This window comes from Micromys minutus (genome assembly GCF_963924665.1).
Source record: "Micromys minutus genome assembly, chromosome: 11".
Taxonomy (NCBI): Eukaryota; Metazoa; Chordata; class Mammalia; order Rodentia; family Muridae; genus Micromys; species Micromys minutus.
The window spans coordinates 23,168,399-23,194,677 of NC_137980.1; the positions used below are offsets into that span (position 1 = coordinate 23,168,399).

General features: G+C 49.0%; 2 protein-coding genes across 2 annotated transcripts in view; one reads left to right on the forward strand and one right to left on the reverse strand.

Moving 5' to 3' along the window:
- Positions 1-12,041, forward strand: DGKQ (diacylglycerol kinase theta). The gene is made up of 23 exons (XM_080924904.1): positions 1-316; positions 2,551-2,630; positions 4,246-4,345; positions 4,638-4,723; positions 4,799-4,924; positions 5,190-5,343; positions 5,421-5,495; positions 5,587-5,687; positions 5,869-6,098; positions 6,181-6,271; positions 6,405-6,459; positions 6,634-6,695; positions 6,981-7,131; positions 7,549-7,587; positions 8,230-8,345; positions 9,732-9,883; positions 10,106-10,254; positions 10,367-10,545; positions 10,818-10,918; positions 11,010-11,156; positions 11,254-11,365; positions 11,445-11,597; positions 11,908-12,041. Exons 1-23 carry the CDS (start codon positions 64-66, stop codon positions 12,007-12,009), a joined length of 2,814 nt encoding a protein of 937 aa, XP_080781030.1. The 5' UTR covers positions 1-63; the 3' UTR covers positions 12,010-12,041.
- The window catches only part of TMEM175 (transmembrane protein 175), an 18,724-nt gene continuing 4,471 nt past the window's right edge, over positions 12,027-26,279 (reverse strand). Inside the window, exons 2-11 of the mRNA XM_080924905.1 lie at positions 21,913-22,147; positions 21,699-21,737; positions 20,812-20,909; positions 18,775-18,826; positions 18,485-18,520; positions 17,880-17,963; positions 17,399-17,563; positions 16,379-16,457; positions 15,937-16,072; positions 12,027-14,827 (exon numbers count right to left, since the gene is read on the reverse strand). Coding sequence (XP_080781031.1) covers positions 14,161-14,827; positions 15,937-16,072; positions 16,379-16,457; positions 17,399-17,563; positions 17,880-17,963; positions 18,485-18,520; positions 18,775-18,826; positions 20,812-20,909; positions 21,699-21,737; positions 21,913-22,047 — 1,491 coding nt within the window. The 5' untranslated portion in view covers positions 22,048-22,147 and the 3' untranslated portion in view covers positions 12,027-14,160. The remainder of the gene's footprint in view (positions 14,828-15,936; positions 16,073-16,378; positions 16,458-17,398; positions 17,564-17,879; positions 17,964-18,484; positions 18,521-18,774; positions 18,827-20,811; positions 20,910-21,698; positions 21,738-21,912; positions 22,148-26,279) is intronic.

The following is a 26,279-nucleotide window of genomic DNA, read 5'->3' on the forward strand; positions in this document are numbered from 1 at the left end:
GCCCTCTTTACACCACGGCCCTGGCTTTAGCGTGCATCTGGAGTCGGGGCGCTCCGGTTGTGGATGGCGACGGCAGCCGAGCCCGGGGCCCGGACCTGGCCGGGCAGTGGTTCCCCACGTCTCGGCAGCCCGGCCGGCAGCCCTGTGCTGGGCATCTCGGGTCGCGCACGCCCGGGGTCAGGGCCGGAGCGGACTGGCAGAGCTATTGGTTCCGCAGCACCCGGCCACAGCTTTCGCAAGGTGACACTCACCAAGCCTACCTTCTGCCACCTCTGCTCGGACTTCATCTGGGGACTGGCCGGCTTCCTGTGCGATGGTGAGAGTCCACACCGTGTCCTAAGGCCGCTCCCAGGAGCCGGTGCCGTCCTCCCTGGGACACTGCCCTGACCTTTGAGCCCTGTCCCTCTTGGCAGTGGGTGGTCTCAGATCCAGCCTCTTGTTTGAGTAGGACCTTCCTATGGAGGTGATACCTGCTTTTAAGGGCAGGAAGGAGGGGTGCCCCTGGTCTGGCCTCTCTTGACCTGGGATCTCAGGATTTCCTAGTGGTAGGTGGAGACAGAGTCGCCATAGTGCAATGCTGTTGTTGGAATCCAACGGAGCCGCAAGAGGCAAGGTGTGTGTTGAGGCAGTTGTGGTCCTGGGCATAGAGATAGGAAGGGAGGGCTGAGACTTGAGGCAATGGGGCTCCTTCTGGTGTTACCGTGTCTGGTTTCCTAAGCGACCAGGACAGCAGGAGTGGCTCGCTGTGGGTTCTGGTCATTCTTGTCCCGAGTGCAAGCTGATGCGCAGAGGGACTTAATGCTGCTCTACTCAGGCTCAACTGCCTGGAGAGCCAGGCCCAGCCTTCCTTACAGTTGTGGCATGTCCCAACATAGCTCCCACCCAGCTGCCAAGCCGGCTAGACAAAGCAGAGGATGGCACCTCTTCCTCAGCTCTCCAGCTAATTCTGTGGCTGGCCGTCTTTCTATCTTTACTCTTGTGAAGAGGCAGCCCTGAGACCCATATCTGTGAGGGACAAATGGGCCTTTGACAGTGTGTCCTGACCAGGGTCTGAGGGTGCGACCAATGGAACAGCATCTGTCCTGTTCAGAGAGTAAGCGTGTGCTCTGGGCAGGATCACTGAGGTCATGGCTCCTCAGGACTAGCAGTGACATAGGAGTGGTCACCTGGTTTTCTCTGACAGATAGGAATATTACCTACCTGCCACCTTACAATATCAGAGTCCCACTAAGATGGAGGCTGTGATGTGTACCCTGACTTAGCTTCGTGTCTGAAGCTATACCCCAAGACCTACAAAGGTGGCATAGGCAGGACTTTGGGTAAAAGATGGTCGGTCCTCTGCCTCACATTATGGATGAAAGTTACCGAAGGCATATCTTCAAATCTGAGTGTCATCTCTGAAGTGGAGGTAGACCTACGTACGGGTCGGAAGGTAGACCTAGGGTCTCTGCAGAACTGAGACATAATGAGAGCAGGACTTGAATCTAGGTACCCCTCACAGATCTGACCCCTGCGCCTAGGTCTGTGGGATCAGGAAACCTAGGCAAGGTCCTCATGTCATAGCAGCTCAAGAGTCTGTTACTCAGAAGAGGGCACAGAGCCCCTTGTAAGCAGCACTGCTGTAGATGTCCTCACAGGGGTGTGAGCGGAAGCCTTCCACCTGCAGGGGCACACAAGGTGTCAGCCTACAGAGGAGGCAGCTGGCAAGACCGCCTAAGGTGGAGCAAACGGAGTTCCTGGAAAGATTCTGGTTAGGCCATTACTTTCTCATCTGCTTTTCTCACCAGCCCCAGGCTCCTTCAAGCAGAGCATCCCATGGAGAACTTTTGTCTCTTTCTAAGAATGAGGCGTCTGGGGTCTGGATAGGCTCTGGCTTCTCAGGCTGTCTCAGCGGCCGTATCCCTTCGTTTCTACAGCCCCTCATCAGTATCCCACCTGAGGAGCCCAGCCCAGGCCTTTCACTCCCTTGTCCTGCCCTGGCTCTGATATGTTACACGGGTTTCAATCCTCTCTTGTGCATCTCCAAGTTTGTCTCACTGCTGAAGCTCTATTGTGCTGAGGTCTGGAAAAGAGCCCCCCTCCCCAGCTAGGTGTGTTTTGTATGTCTTAAGCCCCTCCCCCCACAGCTGTTTATGTGCACCCTGTCTTTGGGAACTCAGCTCTCTGCTCCTCCGCAGCTGAGTCAGCGTGAGGGGACTGGGCCACTCCCAAGACAGTAGGACACACTCGTCTCCCACCATGGTCCTATTGTGGCTTCTGGCTCTTGATGCTAGTGGACATTGGGCTCTTAAGGGTGGTGTTACTGCCATGGGTCACAGGAGTGACATCTGCCACTAAGTGGTACAGGGATAGGTACCCTCCCGACTGGCCCAGCTCACCAATCAGCGCTGGCTGAGTGACCTGTTTATGATAGGTTCTTAACCCTGTTGTTGATTTCTGATTCCCTATGGTATGCTGGCAAAGGCTGAGTCCTAGGATTTCTCGCCTCCTAGGGCATCCACGAGGCTGTTTAGCAAGGTGGGCTGACTAACGCAGCTCTCTTCCCTGCAGTCTGCAACTTCATGTCCCATGAGAAGTGCCTGAAGCAGGTGAAGACCCCGTGCACAAGCATCGCACCAAGCCTAGTCCGGGTGAGTGTGGGGGCGGTACACACGGCTTTCGTGGGGTTAAGTTGTCCTTTGTATTATTGAGTATAGCCACATCATAGTTAGGGAGCAAAGGGCAGAGTTCTGCTCACGATCATAAGGAAGGAGCCGTTGCTGCTGAGCTGAGCACCTTGAGTGAATTTCTAGGTAACTCTACACCGAGAAAAGTCAGTGTCCAAGGGCACGTTCCTGTCTGTAGAACACTCTGAACACAGAGCTAAGAGGTTCAAGGTTAGGAAGTGGATGTGGCTGCAAAGGGACCAAAGGAGGAGTCCCGGAGGCTGGGTACTTTGCACGAACTCTCAGTGCTCTAGTGACTAGTTTTGTAACACTGGAAAAGAGATACCGCGCACAGGGGATCTCTGGATTGTCCCTGGCAGATGCACATAAACCCTTAGAGGTTGTAACATAACAGGCTTATGTAAAAAGCCTTAGAGTCTTGGGGTTGGGGCATGTTCTGGCCATCGACGTTCCTCCACAGGGCACTTGTTGATGAGGCTCCTAGCAGGCGGACTTCCTTTCTGTGAGCAGTGAAAGGGGTGAGGGCAGCACAGCTAGACACAGTTCAGACGGGTGAGCTCCGTGGCCTCACTTCCCATCAGCTGCGCTCACAAAGCCAGGTGACTGGCAGCTCAGCTGCTCTGAACTTGTACTTGACCACACTAGGCGGTGGGTCCTGCCTCCCAGCTGTGGAGGACACAAGAAAATGGGGGGCGGGGGATGAGGCGCCACAGTGAGCAAAAGTTGAAGCTGACAAGTGCTTTGAACACTGTCAGATTTCCCTTACCGTTGCTGCTTGGTGGATACTTGATTACCACGTGTGAGTACAAAGGGATCCTCCGAGAGTGCTGGCTGCCATCTCAGGATGCCATGTTTGCCAGACTGTTGCCCTTGTGAACGGACTTGCTGAGGCTGTGTCTTTCTAAAACAATCTCAGTGCTTTCTTATTTACCCTTGTGATTCAAAGAAACACTAGTAGGATTTCAAATACGCTCAGAGAATATACTTAAAAAAGGAAATAGAACTCCTCTTCCATCCTGACATACAAACCACCCCTTCTAGTGCGCAGTTTCTCTCTTCTGCCTATTGAATGGACTTTAAGTCTCGGGCTGAGGACCAGTCAAGTTCTGACCTGATCCTTGCCATGTGTTTTCATTGGAAGGATAACTTGCTATCACATGTTCACAGTCATGCCTCCAAGAGGGTGAATCTGAGGGGTGTTGGAAGCTCCTAATCTAATAAGACAGGTGCGTGGTAATCTTGCTGGCCCGTGGAGCGAGGAATGGGTATCAGGTGGGCTTTTTTTTTTTTTTTTAATCTGTGCTTAGAATACTGCATATGTGAAGTTACAGAACTTTTTCTCTGGTCACCTGTCCCACAATCATCCAGTCAGGTCTCATGGTAGTATAGCTGGATTGAGGTAGGCACTCTCAAGCAGGACCTGAGTTGCAGATGTTTGAAGGTGAAGGAGGAGGAGGAATGAGTCTCTCTGTCCAAGCAGTTACCAACAGGTAATGCTAGGCCAGTTCACAGGGCTACCAGGGATAAGGGTGCAGGACCAGGCATGCTGGCTTAAATCAGGATTGCTCTGTCCTTATAGGTCCCTGTAGCCCACTGCTTTGGTTCCCTTGGTCTTTACAAGCGCAAGTTCTGTGTGGTCTGCCGCAAGAGCCTGGAGGTACCCGCGTTCCGCTGTGAAGGTACCATTGGGCCCTTAGCCCCCTTGGAATTGAGCTCCTCTCTCAAGGGGCTGGTCTCTGCTACCCCAGGTAGCCCAACCCTCCTCTACCTGTGGTTTGTCAAGGGCATGGGTGGCAGGCTCAGGCTGACTTTGGGGGCTCCAACCGTATGAGCCTACCAGGCAGGAAGCAATCAGGGTAAAAGAAGCTGGTTCAGAATGGCAGGGATTGGGGTTGGAGCCAGCCCAAGCTAAGAGGTCAGTGTGGAGGGCAAGGGTGTGGCAAGAGGCCCCTAACCTTGCCCGCCCCCCAGTGTGTGAGCTGCACGTTCACCCCGACTGTGTGCCCTTCGCCTGCAGCGACTGTCGTCAGTGCCACCAGGATGGACAGCAGGATTATGTGAGTGTACTAGCGCTGGGGTAGGTTTGGTGTAGGGGTAGGCCGGCTGAGCTTCTGACTGCCCCCCATCCCCAGGACACGTATCACCACCACTGGAGGGAGGGGAACCTGCCTTCTGGTGCACGATGTGAGGTCTGTAGGAAGACTTGTGGTTCCTCGGATGTGCTGGCTGGTGTCCGCTGCGAGTGGTGTGGTGTACAGGTGGGCATGGGAAGGCGATGAAGGGGGCCCCCCGAGCGTGGGACAAAGGAGAGGTAAAGCCATCAGGCTGAGGTGGGGTCTGTGATGGGCGGGGTCTGTGGTGAGAGAGGGGGAAGGTTTCCCCTTTTCAAGTTGTCTACATCCTATTGTCTCCTGGGTTATGGAGTAGCACCTCTGGCTTCATGCACCATCTAGGTGGGTGCTTAGACTAGTAGATACAGAATTGGCCAGCTTGTGTGCCAGACTTACACCTCTGTCCTGTCAGGCTCACTCAGTGTGCTCCACAGCACTCACACCTGAGTGCACATTTGGACGCCTCCGCTCCATGGTACTGCCTCCTTCGTGCGTGCGCCTGTTGTCCCGAAACTTTAGCAAGATGCACTGCTTCCGAATCCCCGAGACCATGGTCCTGGAGCTCGGTGAGGCAGAGATGGGACTGGGGTACACCCTGGCTGGACCAGGTACTGAGTATAATAAGGCTTTGTCTATCCTGTAGGCGATGGGGATGATGGCCTCGATGGGAGTGCTGCGGTAGGCACAGGCAGAGAGGTGCTGACAGCTTCAGAATCCAGTAAGTGCTCCACTTAGCTGTCACTCTGTCCCACCTAGTTCCAGGACCCCCCCCTCCCCCAAAGATTCCCAGCCACTCCCCTCTTGCCTAGCCAAACAGACCCTGAAGATCTTTGATGGCAACGACTCCCTGAGGAAAAATCAGTTCCGTCTGGTTACGGTTTCCCGCATGGCTCGGAATGAGGAAATGATGGTAAGAGTAAACTTATGCGCGGGGTATGATACACACTGCCATAACTGGAGCCCCCTCCCTTCAAATCTGGTCCCTTTTCTCAGCTGGGAAACCTTCTTCCTTCACCTGTTCCCTTAACCTGGCTCCCCACACCAAGCTCCCTGTTCACTTGGCCCTCCGTGCATGTCTCTACCCTCTACAGGAGGCAGCACTCCGGGCCTATTATATCAGTGAGGACCCTAAGGGCTTCCAGCTGCAGGCACCGTCCCTAACCTTACTGTCTGGCAATGCCCAGGCTCTGGGGAAGGCTGGGACCACTGAGGAGGAGGCTAGTAAAGGCTCTGGGCCCAGGGATTCCATGGCTGAGGCCTGGGTCATCAGGTCTCTGCCTCGTACCGAAGAGATCCTGAAGATCTACCCTGGCTGGCTCAAGTAAGGTTCAAAAGCACAGGATCTGTTGCGGGAAGGGTATCGTGAGGATCCAGAACCTAGACTTTGAGCCTGCTTCCCACAGGGTAGGTGTGGCCTATGTGTCCATCCGTGTGAACTCCCAGAGTACAGCGCGGTCTGTGGTTCAAGAGGTTCTCCCACTGTTTGGACGACAGGTATGTATACTGTCTATTCCCACCCAGCTTTGGGGTCACCTAGCCAATGGGCCAGGCTACTATCCCTCTGTATGTCCTGTGGATATGAGGGAAGGTTCTGTCCTAGCCCTGATATATCATCCATGCTGTATAGGTTGAGGATCAGGAGAGATTCCAGCTGATCGAGGTGCTCATGAGCAGCAGACAAGGTAAGTGGACTGCATTTCTCAGGTCCTTTCAGGAAGCAGGCTTGGACCTGGAGCTAGACCATGCCCTTCTGAGCAGCCCCACCAAATTCACCTGCATGTGCCCCAGAGACTTAGAGCAGCTTCTGTGGAAGGGAGGATTCTACTGCTGACATGCTGTACCCCTCAATCTTACAGTCCAACGGACAGTGCTGGTGGATGAAGAACCTCTGCTAGACCGACTCTGGGACATCCGACAGGTCAGTGGATGTAGACAGCACTCCCAGGGAACTGCCAGCCCTTAGCCACGGCTTGTAGAAGAATAGCATCAAGGCTGTCTACCCACCTGCCCTCTCCAGACAGGCATCTCTTCCCCAACCAGCAGTTGGCTAGCAGTGCCTTCTGTAACAGTCTGTTTCTAGCTGGGAGGCCTTGAGTCTCAAGAGTATCCAAGTTAGTTCCCTGAAGAGCTCAGTGGGGATTTGGGGGAGTGCCACTGGGAATACTGGGAGTGCCAGCATTCCCCATTCCTGTTCTTTCCACAGACATCTGTGCGCCAGGTGAGCCAGACGCGGTTCTACGTGGCCGAGGCCAGGGCCATGGCCCCACATGTCTCCCTGTTCGTGGGTGGCCTGCCACCTGGCTTGTCCCCCCAGGATTACAGCAACCTGCTGCATGAAGCCATGGCCACCAAAGGTGTGACCTTGGGCTATCCAGGGCTCTGGCTGGGAAAGGGTCCTGACTGGGCAGTGGGACTACGGTGCTGAGCCTAAGTTCTTTTGTCTCCTCATGCACCATCTGAAGTCCAAGCTCAGTTCCCACTCCAGGACAGCCGATACAGCCTTCATGTGGGACTTCTGTTTCCCCCCTCTGCTTCCTAAACTATTTAGTCTATGCTTGTGGGGACACCCTTATACATTCAGGAGTCAGGGACCTTGTTTAGGAACAGGGGGTATAGACAGTTTCCAGGGAGCTGACCCAGAAGGATGGGACAGGGCTGCTTAGGTGGGCTATGCTCTGGATGTGGATGCCCTTAGGAAAGAGGTGGACCCCAGATTGGGAGGTCAGGTCTGGGCTTCAGGGTGCTATTCTGACTGCAACCTGTCTATGCAGCTGCTGTGGTGTCTGTGAGTCACGTCTACTCCTTACAAGGTGAGCTGATACCTGGTAAATGCTCCTGGAGTGGGATAGAAGAACCTGCCCTTTACTTCCTTCTCTAGAGCCATGTGCCTGGAATCATCCCTTGGTTTTGTTTCTTGGTTCATGGCTGTTGCTTTTGTTACAATGTAGCTGAGATTAGCTATTTTCTCCCATGTTGTCCTTTCTGTGGGCCTGCATCTTTTACTGGGAAGGATGGTGTCAGCCTTCTTGGCATGTGAACCCAGGACACTCCGACAGTGCTCGTGGTACTGGATTTGAGTGTGACTATGGTTGGTCAGGGAGACTAGCCTCATATCCACTGCTGGATCCTGAGTTCAGCCTGCCTCCTGTAGGAATACTTTACCAGAGGGTAGCCCCTTACTGTGGACGCAACCCGTAGTCAGTTGACATGAGCTGGCTGTGGTCAGAGCTGAGGCTCTGCCTAGGTACCTGACTGTCATATCACACAGGAGAGGGTTTGTGGCTGTGACATCTTGGGGGTGGATTTCATAGAACCCTGCCCTTTTGGGTGGGGTGGAAAAGATACACCCTTCTCTGGGTACCTAGGAGCAGGAGATACAGGACACCTGACTGGATACCTTGAGGGCAAGGTGCATAGGATATCCACCTTGAGCTTTGACTCACCTGTGGCAGGTGCGGTAATTCTGGATGTCACCTGCTTCGCGGAGGCTGAGCGGTTATACATGTTGGCCAGGGACACAACAGTGCACGGCCGGTCACTGACTGCACTAGTGCTTCCAGATGTGCTGGTGAGTAGTTAGGACTCTGAGGCAAGCTTCATGCCCCAGGACCATGTCCTCATTGCCAGATGGCTGGTATGTGCCACCTCGGCCTGACTTACAACAGCCCAAAAAGGATAAGACTGACCAATTTACATCATAGTCAGAGGTCAGAGAGAGTCAGTGCTTGCCCATGGTTCTGACCTGATGATTGGGAACAATGCTAGTTTCACATTATGAGCCATGAATTTCTAACCTCTTGGGATCACCACAGGACACAACTCTAACCCACTTAAGGCCAGAGTGTGTTGTGACCATGTATTAACATCCTGCCAAACACTGTGCTCTTAAGTATAATACTGGCCCCAGCCTTTATACAGGTAGCCATGGACCTAGGGTTATTTCTGGCTAGTAGGTGGAGCTCCCACTCTTAGAACCTGGCCGTGGCTGGGAAGAGATGCACAGAGGGCAGCAGAGGACAGAATTTCATATGAGGAGTGCCAGGAGGATTTATGCCTGGACTCCACAAAGTTCTCACAGGTATCCAAGGCATGCTTGTACCCTGAACCCTGGTCTTGACTTCAGACTTAGGAGGAACAGAATTCAAGTGAAATGATTCTGATTAGGCAGTGCCTACAGGTCCCTCCTGTCCCTACCCCACTGGTCCTGCCCTGAAAGTAGCCCTGAGGATGTAGGCCAGGGCTCCCTGTATGTTTAACCATGCACTGTCCTCTACGGCAGAGTTAGGCTTGAAACCATAGTTACTGCCTGCCTTGGGGCAAATGAGAGTTGAGTTCTGCCTCTCCAGTGGGTACCCCATCCTAAGTATAGACCCTGTGCTGCTGTTCACTCTGTGCCTGACTTATATGTCTCCTGTTATTCAACACCATTCTAGGGATTTGTACCATCCCACTGAGCCTAGACTCCTAGGGACTGTCTCTTGGCATTATGTATGGGGAGACTTTGTTCCCATAACCAGTGATGTGTGGTTACCACTGTAAACAGTCCTCTGACTGTCATGTGGCAGGTGGGGACCTGGAAGCTGTTAACGTCTAAAGGGTGTATTGGTAGCTTTGCAGAAGCCAGGCCTTACTCTAGCTGGCTGGTGGTACCAAGTAGGATCTTCCATCATGGACCTGTGGCTTCATAGCTGAGGGTCGGAATGGTCCCTTGACATATGTCACAGTGGATATGGCCCTAGCATTTGTGCTTGAGCTCCAAGCAGCCACAGTGGTATTCTCATGAGAAAGGATATCCTGAGGGGTCAGTAATGACATAGAGATAAGTATGTGAACTGCTTAGCCTCAAGAGGGACTGGCTATGGCTTAGCAGGCTTGGAATCTGAGGGTAGACACTGCTTAGCAGTTCCAACGTGGGACCTTTGACCGCAACATAATTCAGTTCTCTACCTCTCAGCACACGAAGCTGCCTCCTGACTGCTGCCCTCTTCTCGTGTTTGTGAACCCCAAGAGTGGGGGTCTCAAGGGACGAGAACTGCTCTGCAGTTTCCGGAAGCTGCTGAATCCGCACCAGGTCTTTGAGCTAACCAACGGGGGCCCTCTTCCTGGGTGAGTCCACAGTTTTCCTGGCCTTCGGAAAGAACAATTGCCACCTGCCTCTATCTAGCTAGTAGAAATTCTAAATGGGACTGCAGAAATCAATAAGTCTGGCCTCTGTGTGGCCAGAGATGGGACATCTGAAAAGGAAAGGGCTGCCCCGGGCAAGAATGGATATCCAAGTTCTGGCCTGGGCAGCCAGGAGGTAGTTGCAGAATACTGTCTCCCATACAGGTTCCACCTTTTCTCCCAGGTGCCCTGTTTTCGGGTACTGGTATGTGGTGGAGATGGCACCGTGGGCTGGGTGCTTGCTGCCCTGGAGGAGACAAGGCGCCATCTGGCCTGCCCAGAGCCATCTGTGGCCATCCTGCCCCTGGGTACAGGTGGGCTTATCTATCAACTTAAAGGTCGGGGGCTCTCAGGGCTGTCCCTACTGTGGGTTTTGCTAGAGATTTATGATGGTTTGTGGATTATGCTTTCTTTTCTGTTTCCCAGGGAATGACCTTGGCCGGGTCCTCCGTTGGGGAGCAGGCTATAGTGGTGAGGACCCATTTTCTGTGCTGGTGTCTGTGGATGAGGCTGATGCTGTGCTCATGGATCGATGGACAATCCTGCTGGACGCTCATGAAATTAATAGTACAGAGAACAATGTGGTAGAAACAGAGCCCCCCAAGGTACCAGTGTAGCACCTGCTAGAATCTTACATTTGGCTTCCCTTTGCTGATGAGCAACTTTCCTCTCAGGTACCCCTAAGGCAGAGCAGAAACTTGGTGACTGAAGCCCGTGGGATTGTGGGATTGTGGGGTTGTGCCTTCTGTGGGCTTGCTGTGGCATTTAAGCAGAGAGGTTCCTAGGAAAAGGCATTGGTGACAATAGGTATAGATGTCTGGAACAATTTTGGACACTTGGGTGGCTGGCCAGCATCCTGGTTATGCCCTGTCTCCAGATTGTTCAGATGAGTAACTACTGTGGCATTGGCATTGATGCGGAGCTCAGCCTGGACTTCCACCAGGCACGTGAAGAGGAGCCTGGCAAATTCACAAGCAGGTACCAGTAAGGCAGGGCTGGGGGCCCAGGTCACTCACAGCAGCCAGCAGCTTTTACCTGGTAATTTGGAATGCCTACCTCCCTGTGGCAGGTTCCACAACAAGGGCGTGTATGTGCGGGTTGGGCTGCAGAAGATCAGCCACTCTCGAAGCCTACACAAGGAGATCAGGCTGCAGGTGGAGCAGCAGGAAGTGGAGCTACCCAGCATTGAGGGTCTTATCTTCATTAACATTCCCAGGTGCTAGGGCGGGGCTCTGAAACTCTGCAGGTTGGGCCAGGTGCTAGGTCTGTGTCTGGTCTGTATCTAACTTTGTGTTTTCGTCTTTTGGGGGCAGCTGGGGCTCAGGGGCTGACCTGTGGGGCTCTGACAGCGACTCGAGGTTTGAGAAGCCACGAATAGACGACGGGCTGTTGGAGGTGGTGGGTGTGACAGGTGTCGTGCACATGGTGAGCAACGGCAGGCTGTTGGGTAGGCCCGGTGGTCCCTTTGGGTCCCACTAGCCAACTCTGCTTTTGTCATACACAGGGCCAGGTACAAGGTGGGCTGCGCTCTGGAATCCGCATTGCCCAGGGCTCCTACTTCCGTGTCACACTTCTCAAGGCTACCCCAGTGCAGGTGGATGGTGAGCCCTGGGTTCAGGCCCCCGGTCACATGATCATCTCTGCTACTGCACCTAAGGTATACTGGCAAGGCTGAGAGCAGAGGGAAAATGGATCAGGGCCAGGGCTGATGCTCTACAGTAGCTAAGGCCAGGTGGGTCTAAGCTTTGGCTTTCTGGGACTCCAGGTGTCAGGTGGCCCTGGTGAGAGCCTCAGAGAGGAGGTAAGAACTGAAGACAATTGGTCAGTAGGCTGCAGGCAGCAGCTTAGCTTTTCCAGGTCTTCCCCTTTTGTGGAGTGGAACCAATTAGCATTTACTGGCCCAGAGGTCTCAGAGCTTTCTCTTGTAATGTCACTCAGGACCACTGACCCTCAATTCCTTTGAACAGGTTCACATGCTGAGGAAGGCTAAGCAGAAGCCCAGGAAGGCTGGCGCCATCAGGGATACCCGAGTGGACACCTTGCCTGCTCCTGAGGGCAATACTTTATAGAAGAGCCAAGATAAAAGGTCTCAACCACACAGCCTTTCGCATCTTTGGTTGGTCACACACTGGCTGGCCAACAGATGGACTTAGTTGTAGCACTGACCATAGAATCTTCATGGGTCTTGGGATGTTTCCATCCCTCATCCTTATCCAAGATCATGTGCAAACAACTTAGGAGTGGGTAGGTAAAGGTCATTACTCACTCTGCCTGGTATCAATGTATATGACTGGGCATGAGGCTCTGGATAGCTTGTCTTCTGCACAAAACTGGTTCTTATAGGATAAGCGGAGCTGGTCCTTCCTGTTAGCCACATTCCTTCCTTTGAAACCTCTCTTAAAACCCTCTTGGGCCCAGTACATCTGGATGCAGGCCATTCAGGTGGGTCCTCTGATTTCATTTTATGTTCTTTCAAAGCAGCTAATCATCTAACAGATGTAGAATGCTGCCTGTTCTCCTGGGTGGGTGTGGCATCCTCAAGTCCCCTGAGCTTACCACTAGACAACAATTTGGGCTGAAGATACTAGTTACAAGGTCTCATCCAGCTGGTGGCCATGAACTGACAAAGTTATACTTACGGATGGGAATCTTTGTCTACCCTGAGGCAAGGTGAGTTAGCTGTCACTGAGTCACAGCTGGAGTGTCCGCTAGGCTCTGAGTGTCCCTCCTTGACCCTGGAGTGGGCACCTAGTACCCAGGAAGGATCAGAACAGGGCCAGTGGCACCTGGTTGAGGAGTGTGTGAATAACATCCGTTGAGAAGTGGCCAGAACTCCCTTAGACTCAACTTATAGCACTTTATATACATGTTGTTTGCCTGCTTATAGCCCTTCCTTGTAGATGTAGAGCTTCTACTCTGGCTCCTACACAAATGGAAGCAGCTCTGATAGTCAGGCCTTGCTGGAGGCGCCAGGTTCACAGAATGAGACAAATGCTGTCTCTTCTATGCACCCAAGAATTCATTGTCACACCTCAGACTCCAGGAAGAATCTGTCCAAAAACAAGCTGTGTAGCTAAGCCTGGTACATGCCTATAAATCATTTCTCGGGGATAACGCATAACTGGGTCATAGAGCTAAAGCCCCTGCCAAAGAGTGGAAACATTAAAAAAAAAAAAAAAAAAAAGAAAGAAAGAAAGGCTAAAGACATTTAAAGGTGTAGCCCCAGCCCTGGATAGGGGAGACCTATCTGGAAAGTGTCCTGTGATGCTTACCCCTGACCCCCAAAAGTAAGCAAGCCTAGAGCCTTCTTCTGTTTGTCATTACTCAACTTGTGTGACACCAGAGTGGTGTAGACCAGAGTGTCTACCTGCCTGGCAGCTTCCTAGGACCATTGTGCCACCCCCTCACCTGCTTCTGCCAAAACTGCATACAAGTGCATTGAATAGCCATTTGTGATCTCAGTGTAGACGATCATGTTTACATCATTTTCAATGTTCAAAAGAAATTCTTTGTGATGTAGTTTTTCATTTTTATTCCAATCTGTAGGAACTGTCTGTAAATTCCGATCAGTGTAGCATGTCCTCTGTATTTAAGTGAGGCTGTCCTTTTGTGGAGTGTGTCCTGTGCACTGTCTTTGTGTGTAATTTATCACTACCTGAATGTGATCTAATTTATAATCTGGGCCAAATACAATGTGGGCTTTGCTGTCCCGTAGCTGCCTCTTGTCTTTGTCTAACAACTGGTACAGGAACGGGCAGACAGACTGACTGGCAGTCCCACCAGCGAAGCTCTGTACTTTTGAGGATGCAAACTAGATGTGAGCCAGACAGGAGGTTCTCAGCGTCAGTTAGCCTAGACTCAGTTGCTCAAATGTTCCAAGAAAGATAGCCTGTGCGGTCACATGCAGGTCAGAGCAAGGAGTAGGGATGGACCACTGATTCTGGCTGGGTGCTGCTGCCCTAAACAAGACCTCAGTGACTTGTTCAGGTAAGTCAGACCGGTAAATTCCCCTGGCAATGTTATGATCCATGGGAGGAAAGTAAATAGGTAAAAACAAGAAATTCAGTTCCCATGAAACCCCTCACTGCAAAGTATGAACAATATAAACACCACCCAGGCAAATATATCCACAGCCCCAGTGTCACAATAAACTTGAACTAAGACATCTCCATAGGACCCTTTACAGTATGCCTACAATAGGCGGGAGTGGCTTCTTCGCATTAGCAAGGGGCAGGCAGAAGCTGGGACTGTGTCTCGGGTTCACCCTGGTCTTGTTGAGGATGCGCTGGCCAGAGGTTCCGTAGGACTTGAAGGCCTGCCAGGGCAAGGCGTACAAGGAGACGGAGCACTAGGAATGCAAAGGGCACTGAAATCTGCATGAGGTGGAAGATGGCTGTGCTGAACCGACTCAGCAGGCAGGTGGCAGCAAAGGCCAGCAGGCTGGCACAGGGATACAGTGCAAGCTTGGCAAACATGAAAGCATGCTCTTGCCCACCAAATCGCACAGCTGGCTGCAGTGTTTCTGCCTGATGCAGCAGGGCTGTAGTCCAGATGGCGAACTGGAAGATGCTGGCAAAGAAGATGATGGCACAGCTGACACGCACACGCTCAAGTTCATCACGGGGTTGCCGGGCAAAAGCCGAGGTCTGCTGATAGGCCAGAGGGAGGCCACCCACAAAGGCCAGTGACAGTATGTTGAGTAATCCCATGGTCTGTGTAGCCTTCCGGACATGCAAAAAGAGTGAATGGTGGGCAAACCAGAGCAGACCCACTGTGGCGAAGGAGCCGAAGTATGCCAGGAATTGTGGCCCATACGCACCCAGGGCAGCCACAAGGCTGCCACTGAATTTCTCTTGCACATCCTTGGGATCCGGAACATTGTCTTCACTGGGAAGTATGAACAGAGGGCATTTGTAACAACCTCCCAAAGATGACAGAACCAGAAGGGTAGATCAAACATCATAAACTGAATTTGAGATTAATGATGTGTGATCTTCAGAACACAAATGTTCCCTATGCACTACTTACATGTATTTAGCATACTAAGCAGTTGCTGTTCTTCATTCACAATGCTAATTTAACCAGTCCTATATATTCCAACTGGTGGCCCTATCTGACACCCAAAAATTGACAGATAGCCCTGGCTGGTTGTTGAGGGTAGAACACTGTAAGAGAGCTCCTCCACAGCTATCCTAAATCTCACAGGCTGTGCTGGAGCATAGAGTCAAGGGATGGGAACCCATCACCTGGACATGAATGATGGGACACCCAAGTACCAACTACTTTTCCAAATAGAGGGAGGGACACAGTGTGAGGGCAGAAAAGAGCCTGGGAGAGAAAGTAGTAGTTTTCTTTTGACTGGAATTCCTACCCCAAACAACCTCTTGGCTGAGTCCTTCAGCCTTGGAAGGTTGCTCCAGAATGTTCCTTAAATCGAAGGCCCCAGGAAATAAGGTACTAATGAATATTTACTTTTAGCCTATAATAATTTACAAATTATAGTAGAAAAAAGTATCAGGAAAAGTATAGTGTCAGATGCAGAATCTCAAACTAGACTTGTGACATGTTTAATAAAATAAGAATCCAATGGAATATTACTGAGGAACTATAGGCTAGAAGAGAGTAAGGGGCTTTGAAAAGAGAGACTTGGAAATAAAAGTGAGCATTCAGACTAGAGCTCCAACAGTACTGCATTGGAGAAGAGCCAGTCCTAGTAGGTATGGATGTAGGGGATAAGGCCTGAGGGAGCTGCCTGACTATTTCTTGGATACAGAGCACAAGGTAACCTTGCAGAAGGCACTCTCACTAGCACTTGTACTTTCAGGCTGAGAGCAACTTCAATGGGAGGCCTTCAGGGAAGAGGTGACCTGCATGAATCTGCAGGCACCTAGGGGAAGCTGGTGCTGATAAATGTTTCTGGAGTTTCTAAGAACAAGACATTTTCAGACATACTACCACCTGGAAGATGGGCCAAAGCAGCAAGTAGGGGTCCTCACCAGATGTCGAGGATGAGGAGTGTGGCTACGATGGCATAGACACCGTCACTGAAAGCTTCCACGCGCTCTTTGCTGAGGGGCGCATGCAGGTCAATACTGAAGGGTTCCACATTGTGAGCTGGAGACTCCCTGTGGCCTGTGGATATGCCAGGAGAAGAAACTAGCCTAGCTGAGGGAGTATCAGACCAGGGTGGCTACCACTGGCCTCTTTTCCAAGGGGCCAGGAATATACAGGCCAGGAGGGGAAGTGATACAGAGGTGCTTAGGGGCTGGAAGTAGCCAGGGACCAGCAAACACCACCAGACATGGGCTGAGCCCAGGAGGGCAAGCCCTGAACCATCAGACACTGATGCCTTGTTCCCACTCAATGGTCCTGGGAACAGCCTGAAACCTGGCAGGCCCTTCCAACATGCTTACTGTAGCGCTGCGCATAGTTACCTACCCATAAGCTTGTCTTTGCACCAAGTGGTAGCTTTGCTGATGTGAGGGAGGAAGATGACAGTCACCATCAGCAGGTATGACTGCAGAAAGAAGCAACAGGTCAGGGTGTTTGTTTCCCTGGGGGTGGGGATTACTTACACCTAAAGTCAGGTCCCACTCTTCTGCCCCATATGGAGTAACAAAGGAAAAAACAAAGAACTGTCTTCTATGGAAATGAGCTATGTATAGAGGCACATCCCAAAAGGAGGGAGTGTCATAAGGGACAAATACATACCAATCATGTGCTTTCTAATGAATACATAATGAATAGTAACAGCTCAGCAACATACAGTAAGCATTCCAACTAAGAAATTTACGGGAATCGACTTGAAAAGACACCTAGCCTGTGGCCTCCCTGGTCAAAGTCTGCTTGGCTAGATGCTTCCCATTCAGCATTCTGCTGTTTCAGTTTATAAAGTCCCTGGGTTCCCTGGGTCCCACCCACTCGGCTGGTTTGTTATCTCCTCGAAAGAAGTAGATAACCTGATAGTGCTCTAAGTATGGCATTTGTAGTAGTCACAGGCCTTCATCGGTCTGTTTAAAGCCTGGCTGTTCTTGAAATGTTTACCAAACATTTATTAATTTTTACATATTTAATTTTAATTACATATAAATTTTGTTTGTGTGTATGTGTTGTGCATGTGATGGTCAGAGAGCAATTTTCAAAAATCAGTTCTCTCCTGTTACCATGTATGTTACAGAGATCAAACTCAGGTCATTAGTTTGGTGGTAAGTACCTATACCAATCTCACCAGCCTGTTACCAAACATTTAAAATAATTAGCACTTGTTATTTTCCACGATTGTTTGGACGCTTGGATTTAAAATTCAGTGTGCTTTCATAGTATTTAAGTTGGCTCAGCTCAAGCCAGCTTCCACAGCCTGCTCTGAAAAAAACTCTTTCAGCATTGCCTGTTCTTTCTTCTGCTAGCTAGGTTCTTTTCAACTGGGATAAGACTTTCTCTGAGATTCCCAGGACTTACCAAGGGGAAGAAGAAGAGGGAAAAGACAGCTGCAACAAAACACAGAGCTGGGCCACGGAGGACTAGGTGCAGAATGTGCCGCCGGGACAGGGCCCTGTGTGCAGAGCACTGGATTTGTGGATTCAGCAGATGTGGGAAGTGGAAGGCATAACCCACAATCATTGCCTGTGGTAAAACAAGCAAACAAACAAAACAGGCTATAGGGCACCATCAACAGGTAGAGGAAGTGCCACAGCCAGTTAACCCTTGAACCAACACACAGGTTTCTTGAGGTCAGGAGCAAGAGTGTCCCTCCTAGATAGCCTCCTACCCTGGGATGTTCTGAGACTTTGGGGAGTAAAAGGGGGTAGAAACTCTCATTCTATTCTACAACTGCAAGGCCCTGGGTGAAGACCTGGGCTACCTGAGGTGTAAATCAGGATACTGGCACTTGGCCTGCACACCTCATGGCAAACATATATACATACCCCATTGTTCCTACCTGCACAGATCCAATGGCAATCACACACATGCAGAACAGGAAGATGCCCAGGGGCACATCAGGGAATGTTACCATTAGTGAAAACTGTCAAAAGAATCCCCCACAAACCCCCAAAGGACTATTAGAGTTAGGTTCTTAGATGGCATATCATGAGATTCCCTCTCTCTGTACTGGACAGTGTAGGGACAATGGTGTGGGGCTGGGGCTAGGTATATTCAATCCTTCAACACAGCAATTCCACCCACAGCTTCCTAACTTTAAAGCCAGTCATTAATCTTACACAAAATCCCCTAGATCAGAATTCTCTGCATTATAGCCCTGTATACTTGGGATAACAATGGACTATATTAGAATTTTAAATATGCTAATAGGGGTTATGGAGAAAGGCAGATAGGAGCAAAGGGCCTCAGAGGCAGTCTCAAGGCCTTTGCCTCTAGCACTCCTAAGCTCTCTCCTCTACTCAGCCCTAACTAGTTCCCTTGAACACTCTCCTCTGTAGTTTGTAGTCTAGGTGTTGAATCTAGGGCTTCTGAGGACTTCTGGGTTTCTGAGGACTGTCACATACAGATGTGCTTAGTGAAGAGTACAGGGTGATTATTACTCACTGTGTAGGGCAGAAGGGTGATAGTCATCATACAGGCCTGCAATAAAGGCAAAGGAGGGAGGTCACCATCACCAGAAGGCCTGGCACTCCAGGAAGGCAGAAATATATCTATAGTTTTAGGGCTACACCCAAAAAGCATGTGCCCCTGTCCTGGACAGACAGATCCCATGAGCCATCTGAGGAGCTTCTAGGAATGAACAAACTCCAGGCTGTGGGAACCCATACCTTCTCCTACCTCTTGGGAGGGCTAAATCATAACTAAGCTCATTTTTCAAAGCAACAATAACTCACCAGGTTGAGCAAGGCAAGTGTATCATCTATTTTTCCAACAACCTGGAACAATCTAAAGTTAGGAGAAAGAAAAGACAGGCCATCATTCAAATATGGCTCCATAATATTAAAATTAAAATGCACCTCCCACAGTATTTTCTAGTTAAATTATCATTGAAGATGTCACTTTTGATCTTACCGTTTAGTGGGACTGGTGAGGAGACTTAGTAGGCTAAGGCTAAGGCGCTATCAAGCAGGGGACTGGAGTTTGATGCTTAGACCCACATGAATGGGGGAAAGAACTAAATTCTACAAGTTATCCTGATTCTGGTACATACTCACATCCATACATCCACACAAGCACCAAAGAAAATGTGATTTGTAAAAATGTAAATACTACCTACAGAAAGTGGGAAAACTGGAAGCCAGCACACTTTATTTATACCCTTCCCACAATCCTTCCCATTACTTTGCAGAAACAATCTGAAGAAGCCACCTGTACAACTGGCAGCTCTTATGGACAAATTTCTCATAGAAAGTCTTAAGGTAGGGGAGTTTTAACTGTCCAGGGAGTTCCTGATAACAACAGGACTAGCAGTGTGACAGCGAGTCTCCTGTCCCATGAGTTTTGTCCAGCCTCACATCCTGGGAATAAGCCTCTGGGGATGTGGAGCCAGAGCTCTATCATGCAATACACTGTTTTATGACATTATGTCTAAAATTCAGTTTGAAGAAAGGAAGTGCTCTTTTCTTACTTCTTTCCCCAAAGACCTCATATACTGCACTTGTTAGAATCTGTTATCTAACAGAGATAGTTTCATATGGAGATACTACAATATGAACAGAAAACAAAATGGAACACTCTCCTTGCTCCATGAGCATGGCCTGCCAAGAGTTCTAAAGCCTATCATGTCTGGGCCTTTAACAGTGTTTCCTCAACAGTACTTGACTGTGACTTAGATGTCACCCATCCAACACCAAGCACATGGCCTTCTTTTTGAACTGGAGTCAGCTGAACTGCCATCCCCACTCTTGGAAGCTACTGGAGCTAATGGCAGTGACACAGGCTCATTTGGGCTTCAACTCTGGAGGCAGCTAGCTACCTGCTGGTTCTAAGCTCAGGTATAAGAGATCACTCAAAGCAAGACGCAGAAGTTCCTTGCAGGCCTCTGAGCCTCAAAACCTGACTGTTGATGTGTTGTGTGGGCCTGGTGAAAGAACCATAGGCTAGTACAGGGAAGGTTGAGCATAACACATGCCTTTAATCCCAGAACTCAGGCAGCAGAGGCAGGATTTTTGAGTTTACATACACACACACACACACACACACACACACAGAGAGAGAGAGAGAGAGAGAGAGAGAGAGAGAGAGAGAGAGAGATATCATGAAATGTTTACTAGGATCTGCAAGTTTTTGTGCACCTTGAGCATTCTCTGAAGAATATTTTTCTTTGAACGTGTTAATCTGCAGGCAGGGATGTAACACCCACATGCCCAGGTCTTCCTATAGCAGCCACTTGTCCCCCCACCTGTCTGGCATTCATCAGTCATGGGCTCATGCAGCTATGGAGCCCTGTTCCTGGGATCCTAAGGAGCCTTATTCTTCCCTAGGACAAAACTCAGGCATCAGCATGTAATCTATAGGCTCAGCTTCCATACAGGAAAGGGTTTATGGTTGGCTTGAGACATGGTCATTAAGGTTGTTTTCTCTCTTTCTCTCTCTCTGCCATGTTCTGTTCTGGTCTGCCAGCGGGTCTAGCAGGTGGACACTTTTCTGCCTCTCCTAACAAACAGGAAACGGGTGAGGGTGGTGCTGTAGAGCCAGGTCTTCTTTGGAGCAATCTTGACCATGCTGTACTGTCTTGAGTATAAGTCTCAGAGTGAGAACCAGAGGCCAGAGTGGGAAGAGGTAGCTCCTTGGGACACAACATGTGAACTGAGAGGCCCACAGATACCAAGAACAATACATCTCTGTAGTACTGTAACAGCCTATGTCTTTTGCCTACCCTGAGTAAATCATGACAATGAGGACCTTGTGTTAAAGGTCTAATTCCCTACCTGGTATGTGCTGCCCAGGCCACAGTTACGATTAGAAATGTCATGAGGTACACAGCAATCCTAGTTGCTAGAAGTTTCTGTATACTTTTGTCAAACTGCTGTATGAAAAGAACACTGCTATTAGAACAATTTCAATGGCAAGACTTCCCTATTGCATAGTGAGGCATTTAGGAAGGGCCCCAGTCTCAAAGTACACAACCCAGTCTATGTCTGCTCTGAGTCTAACCTCACTTCTCCTGTACTTACAGCAATTTGTGACCATACTTTAGAAGAAAAACCTCAGCAGTTCTGGGACTTCCCCAGATATTTACATCAGCTTGCAGATAGGGCTAGAGCCAGCTCTCAGTGTTTCGGGGCTGGCTGGATAGAGCTGCTGCCTGGGTAGCATTCATGAGTCTTGTATGGTGATATGCTAATCACATGGAATGAAACCAAGGCACCTCACTCAGTGCTGTCCAAGTCTCAAAGTGATTTCACTAAGGAGCTATACGTTGTTGATTCCCATAAAGGAAAAAAAAGCCCATAAGGTTGGGTATAAATGAAAATTGTCTTTACAAAAGAAAAGCTCTTTGTTACTCATATATGATGGCTTGATAGAAGTCTGGGATGGACATGGTTCCTCCTCTCAGTGGAGGATATCAGTGCCTGTCGACCTAGCTAGAAATGAAACCTCCTTTTGCCAGCTTGTGCTTGAGCCCCGCCTCCCTGCTCTGAATACATAGCCTTCCAGGAGGAAGCACAGATGTCCTGCCCACTCAATAAATCCCCTACCTTGGGCTCTGCTGCCTACAGATTTGGGGGTTGGTTCACCAAGTCCAGGTCGGGTTTTCGTACTGGCCCGCTATATAAACCATATATGTTTTATATAAACCATACATTCCTGTTACCTGTTCTGGTGAGATCTCTGTGTGGGTCACAGGCAGGATCTAAAGGAACAAAGACAAAAATAACCAAGAATACTTCTTGGGCTGGAGATCCTCAGAGACAGAAGGTATGTGGGCTCTTGACCACTGCTGGGCAGCCTCCACCTGCAGGAAAGGTTTGGGCATCTGAGGCTGCTGCAGAAAGGAGTGGTAGGCTTGAGGTGGGCCCCACACTGACCATGACAGTGGCAATGATGGAGAGCAGTGCGTCACTGAAGCCCAGCATGCGGTGGGAGCTCTGAGTCCCCTCCTCGTCTCTCCTGTATAGAGATGAGTCTCCCTCGGAATCCACTGCCTGCTCTTGGGTGGACATGGTGGGGTCACCAAGTTGTCACAGCAGCCTGGGAAGAAGTGTAACTCCAAGCACATCAGAGGGATGTTTCAGTCATTGCGATGCAGAGACAGTGCTAGGTCTAGAGGACAAAACAGAGACACTTTACAAGGTAGCCTTTCCAGATTTCCAGCCATAGGCTAAGAGTATCAGCATCACACTCATCAGTGAGCTCTGTGATTGAGACAATACATTCATTCTCTGTCTCAGTGGGAAAGCTCTGATAATACAGGATAGATAGCATTAAGGGCCTGAAATTTGACCCCAAGTTTCCCCTGAAAGCTGCTTTGTCAGCTTGAGTTACCTTGAGCTGCACGTCTCTTGGCTAACAATTGCCTCAGGACACAGTATCTGGGGTATTTTTAAGTTTTTCAGAAACAGTGCTGGGTAGACAAGTGAGAGGGCATCTGGGACTTTCCCTTGTGCCCCAGGAGCAAAGGGCCAAAGTATAGACCCCATCTGCACTCCACACTGGACCCAATGGTAAAAACACAAGGAACCACTCAGAAGCCACAGGATATGGAAGAGGTGAGGCACTGGGAAGTATTTTCTAAGTCCCCAGTTATGATCAGAATGTAGCAAGGATGGTCAGAAGGCTGAAGCTGTGAGCAGGGGTGGTATGGAGTATGTCTGCCCACAGGATACAGAAGTTTTCCTGGGCAGCAGGTCCTGAGACTATAAGAGGAAAGTTAACCCTTGGGCCCAAGTCAGCCAAGCCCAACAATATTAATGTACCCTGCTTTGGGCATGTTTACTGAGATGGGGAGGACACCTCAGGCAGCAGAGGTGAGGGAGGAGGCTAAAAAGGAGCTGAAACTATGGCATCACTAACAGTTAGCGGAGAAGAGGTTGCAGGGTGGATAGTCAGGGGTAAAAAGCAGTGGGAGTCCCTGGGAGGAGGGGAAAGTCGAAGCTAGGATCGGTGGACGGTGCCGGTATGACTGTGTTTACTCTGAAGAGGATACTGCCAACATAAGTACCACATAACCAGGGGCAAAGGGGTGATGAGGCATGCTGCCTAGGAATCAAGCACAAGCTTTCATAAAGACAAAAGGATAAAAGAAGCAAACTAGCAATTTCCAGATAGGAAAAAATGAGTAGCAAATATAAAGAAGGCATTTTGGGTGAGTGTCGCTTGGTGGAAGACAGACTTACACAGCACTTGCAAAAGAAAGAAAAATCAGCTTTACTAGTAATCAAAGAAACACAACTGGAAACAATGAGGTACCAATTAGAATGGTAAAAATCCTCAGTCAAGAGCTAGGAGAGAGCAACAGGGGCCATATTTGAACTGGCAATTAGCAACAACTCTGGATGTGCAATGAATACCCTTACAGGGTAGCAGCTGAATCTGAGGGGACACAGCAGGGCTCTGCACTGAAGCAAGGTCTGTTACAACAAAAAGTATAAAAAAAAAAGACTAATTATTAAGCCATTAATGTTGTGAAGAAGACATGAATCCAGAGAGATAAGATTAAAACACAGTGCTGAGAAGAAGAAAAAAGCAAACTGCGAAAAGGTAAGTTCTATGTCGTCCTCCTTGTTCATGACAAACAAACAAAAAACCAAGAACAGACTTATTAGCTCCAGAATAAACGTGTGGTGCCTGGATAGTTAGGGCAGGCATGAGAGGCAACATGGCTTTTGTACTTCTGGTTTATATTCACGTAAGGTTCACGCTTTAGATCAGTGGTTCTCAACATTCCTAATGCTACAAGCCTCTAATACAGTTCCTCATGTTGGTGATTCCAACCATAAAACTATTTTCACTACTGCCTCATGATTGTAATTTTGCCCTGTGAAAGAAGCATCCAATCCCCAGGGGTCACAACACTGCTTTAGAACATAGAACCATCCCTCTGCTGTGCAGTTCTCTTGGACTGCTGAGGAACGCACACTGTTGTATTGCCACATCTATAAACACTGAAGGACTGGAGAGACAGCTCATGGTTGAAGGCACTAGTTGCTCTTTAAGAGGACCAAGGTTCAAATCCCAGCAACAACATAGCAGTTCCCAAATATTTTTAACTCTGGTACCAGGAGTTCTGATGCTCTCTTCTGACCTCTGTGGACACTGCATGCATGCAGGTGCACAAACAAAACAGTGTTCAGGCAAAACAACAATACTCATTAATAAATAAATAAATAAATAAATAGATAAATAAATAGATAAATAAATAAAAACCCCAAAGACTGTGGAGGGTACTCTAGCCTCAGCTAGCTCTTGTAAACTTTCCATAACTCGACCTTAGCACTTGGTGGATGCGGTGTTTCTGCTATTACTGCTACTTTGACAATTCCAGGATGTCTGGTGCAAGGAGGCACATACTGAGAGGCCTTTTTAATATGTCTTCCTCTCCCTGAGACTCACTGTGTTCCTGAGAATGTTACAACACACTTCCTCTTGTTGCTGTCATAGTTGCACTGTGTTAAGGGGACCTCTATTGGCTGACCCATTGATAGGCAGAAAAAGAGTCATGTTTTTCTAGTGCTGACACAGAGATAATGAAATTCAGAAATAAATTTAAACATATATGGTTAGCTGATTTTTGATTCTTGACAAGAGAGTAGAAATCATTTAACAGAGACAAGAATGGTCTTTTCAACAAAGAGTATTAAGAGAACTGACTGAATATCCACATGTCAAAGAACCACAACAAAATGAATGCAAATGGAGCAAAAACTTTAACAGCTAGAACGATAAAACTTTTAGAAGCAAGTTTTGGGAATTGCTACAACCAAAGACTTCTAAAGACAACACTAAAAAGCATAAGCAACAAGCTGGACATGGTACTTGTACTTGGGAGGCAAAAAGCAGGCAGATTTCTTTGAGTTTGAGGTCAGGTTGGTCTACAGGGTGAGTTCCAGGACAGCCCAGGTTGCATAGAGACCTTATCTTTAAAAAACAAACAACAATAAAAATAAAAAATACTAAAGTTCATCAACATTAATACCTGTTGTGATTCAAAAGGATTAGATTAATAAAAGATAATCCATAAAATAGGAGAAATTATTTGTGAGTCTTATCTGATAAAAGTGTGGCAATAAGGAATATGAATAAGTCTTATAAAGCAATAATAAAAAATGACGTTTGTCTGGGAGCAATCCTAGGGTCCAGTGCAGGCATATGTTGGTGCTCTAGCCTCAGACATATGTTAGTTCTCCATGAGACCTCTGTGCTCTGGAGCTCATCTTCCAGGCCTCATGTGAAATAAGGTGTCCATTCAGAGTCCCAAATCACAAATTTCAACTTTATTTAATTGGAATTGAGCCTCTGAAATGGAAGATGATGTGGTCTTTGAGACAGAAAATACAGGAGCCTCTGCCACTTCCGAATATAATATTCAGCATTACTTAAAAATGGCTTTGTGGTACTCTAAGACCAGCCATGTAAAATTACCAAAACGTCTACTTTAGAGACTAGCAACCTGGTCATGCTAAGGTCCAGCTGGTTAATGGTTTTTTTTTTTTTTTTTTTTTTTTTGGTTTTCAAGACCGGGTTTCTCTGTGTAGTCCTGGCTGTCCTGGAACTCAATCTCTAGACCAGGCTAGCCTTGAACTCAGAGATCTACTTGCCTCTGTCTCCCAAGTGCTGGGATTAAAGGTGTAAACCACCACCACCACTGCCCAGCTGTCATATACCAGCTTTTAAGACACATGTCAATGAAGGGGGGAAAAACCCACAAGGCTGAAAATACTGGGACATAGAGTTGAGGAATGGTGACTTTAAAAGACAGAATTTAGGATTTCTAAATTATGATGAGAATAAAGAGAAGTGGGAAATCCACATGAGACAGTGCCCAAAGCTTGTGTTTCTAGGATATACCTACTATGTACTACACTGGGTCCTAGAGACAAACCAAAGACATTCACACCAGCAAGAAGGGAAAACTTTTTGGATGGACTGCTAAAGAATGGGCCTACCTACCACCCAGAATGGGAGAGATCACAGCAGTGTCTGAAATATCCATGATAGGAGACCAGTGAGAGACACCAAGCATATCCTAAACATTAAGCATTCTTCCAAGTGGATCACACTTAGAGTTAAGAAACTTAATCCCTTTGGTTGTTCTTATTTTATGTGCATGGGTGTTTGCCTACACGTATGTCTGTGTACCATGTGCATGCCTGGTGCCCTGATGACAAAAAGGAGTCTAAGATCCCCTGGAACTGGAGTTACAGCGAGTGTATTTAGTCATGTGGATACTAGGAAT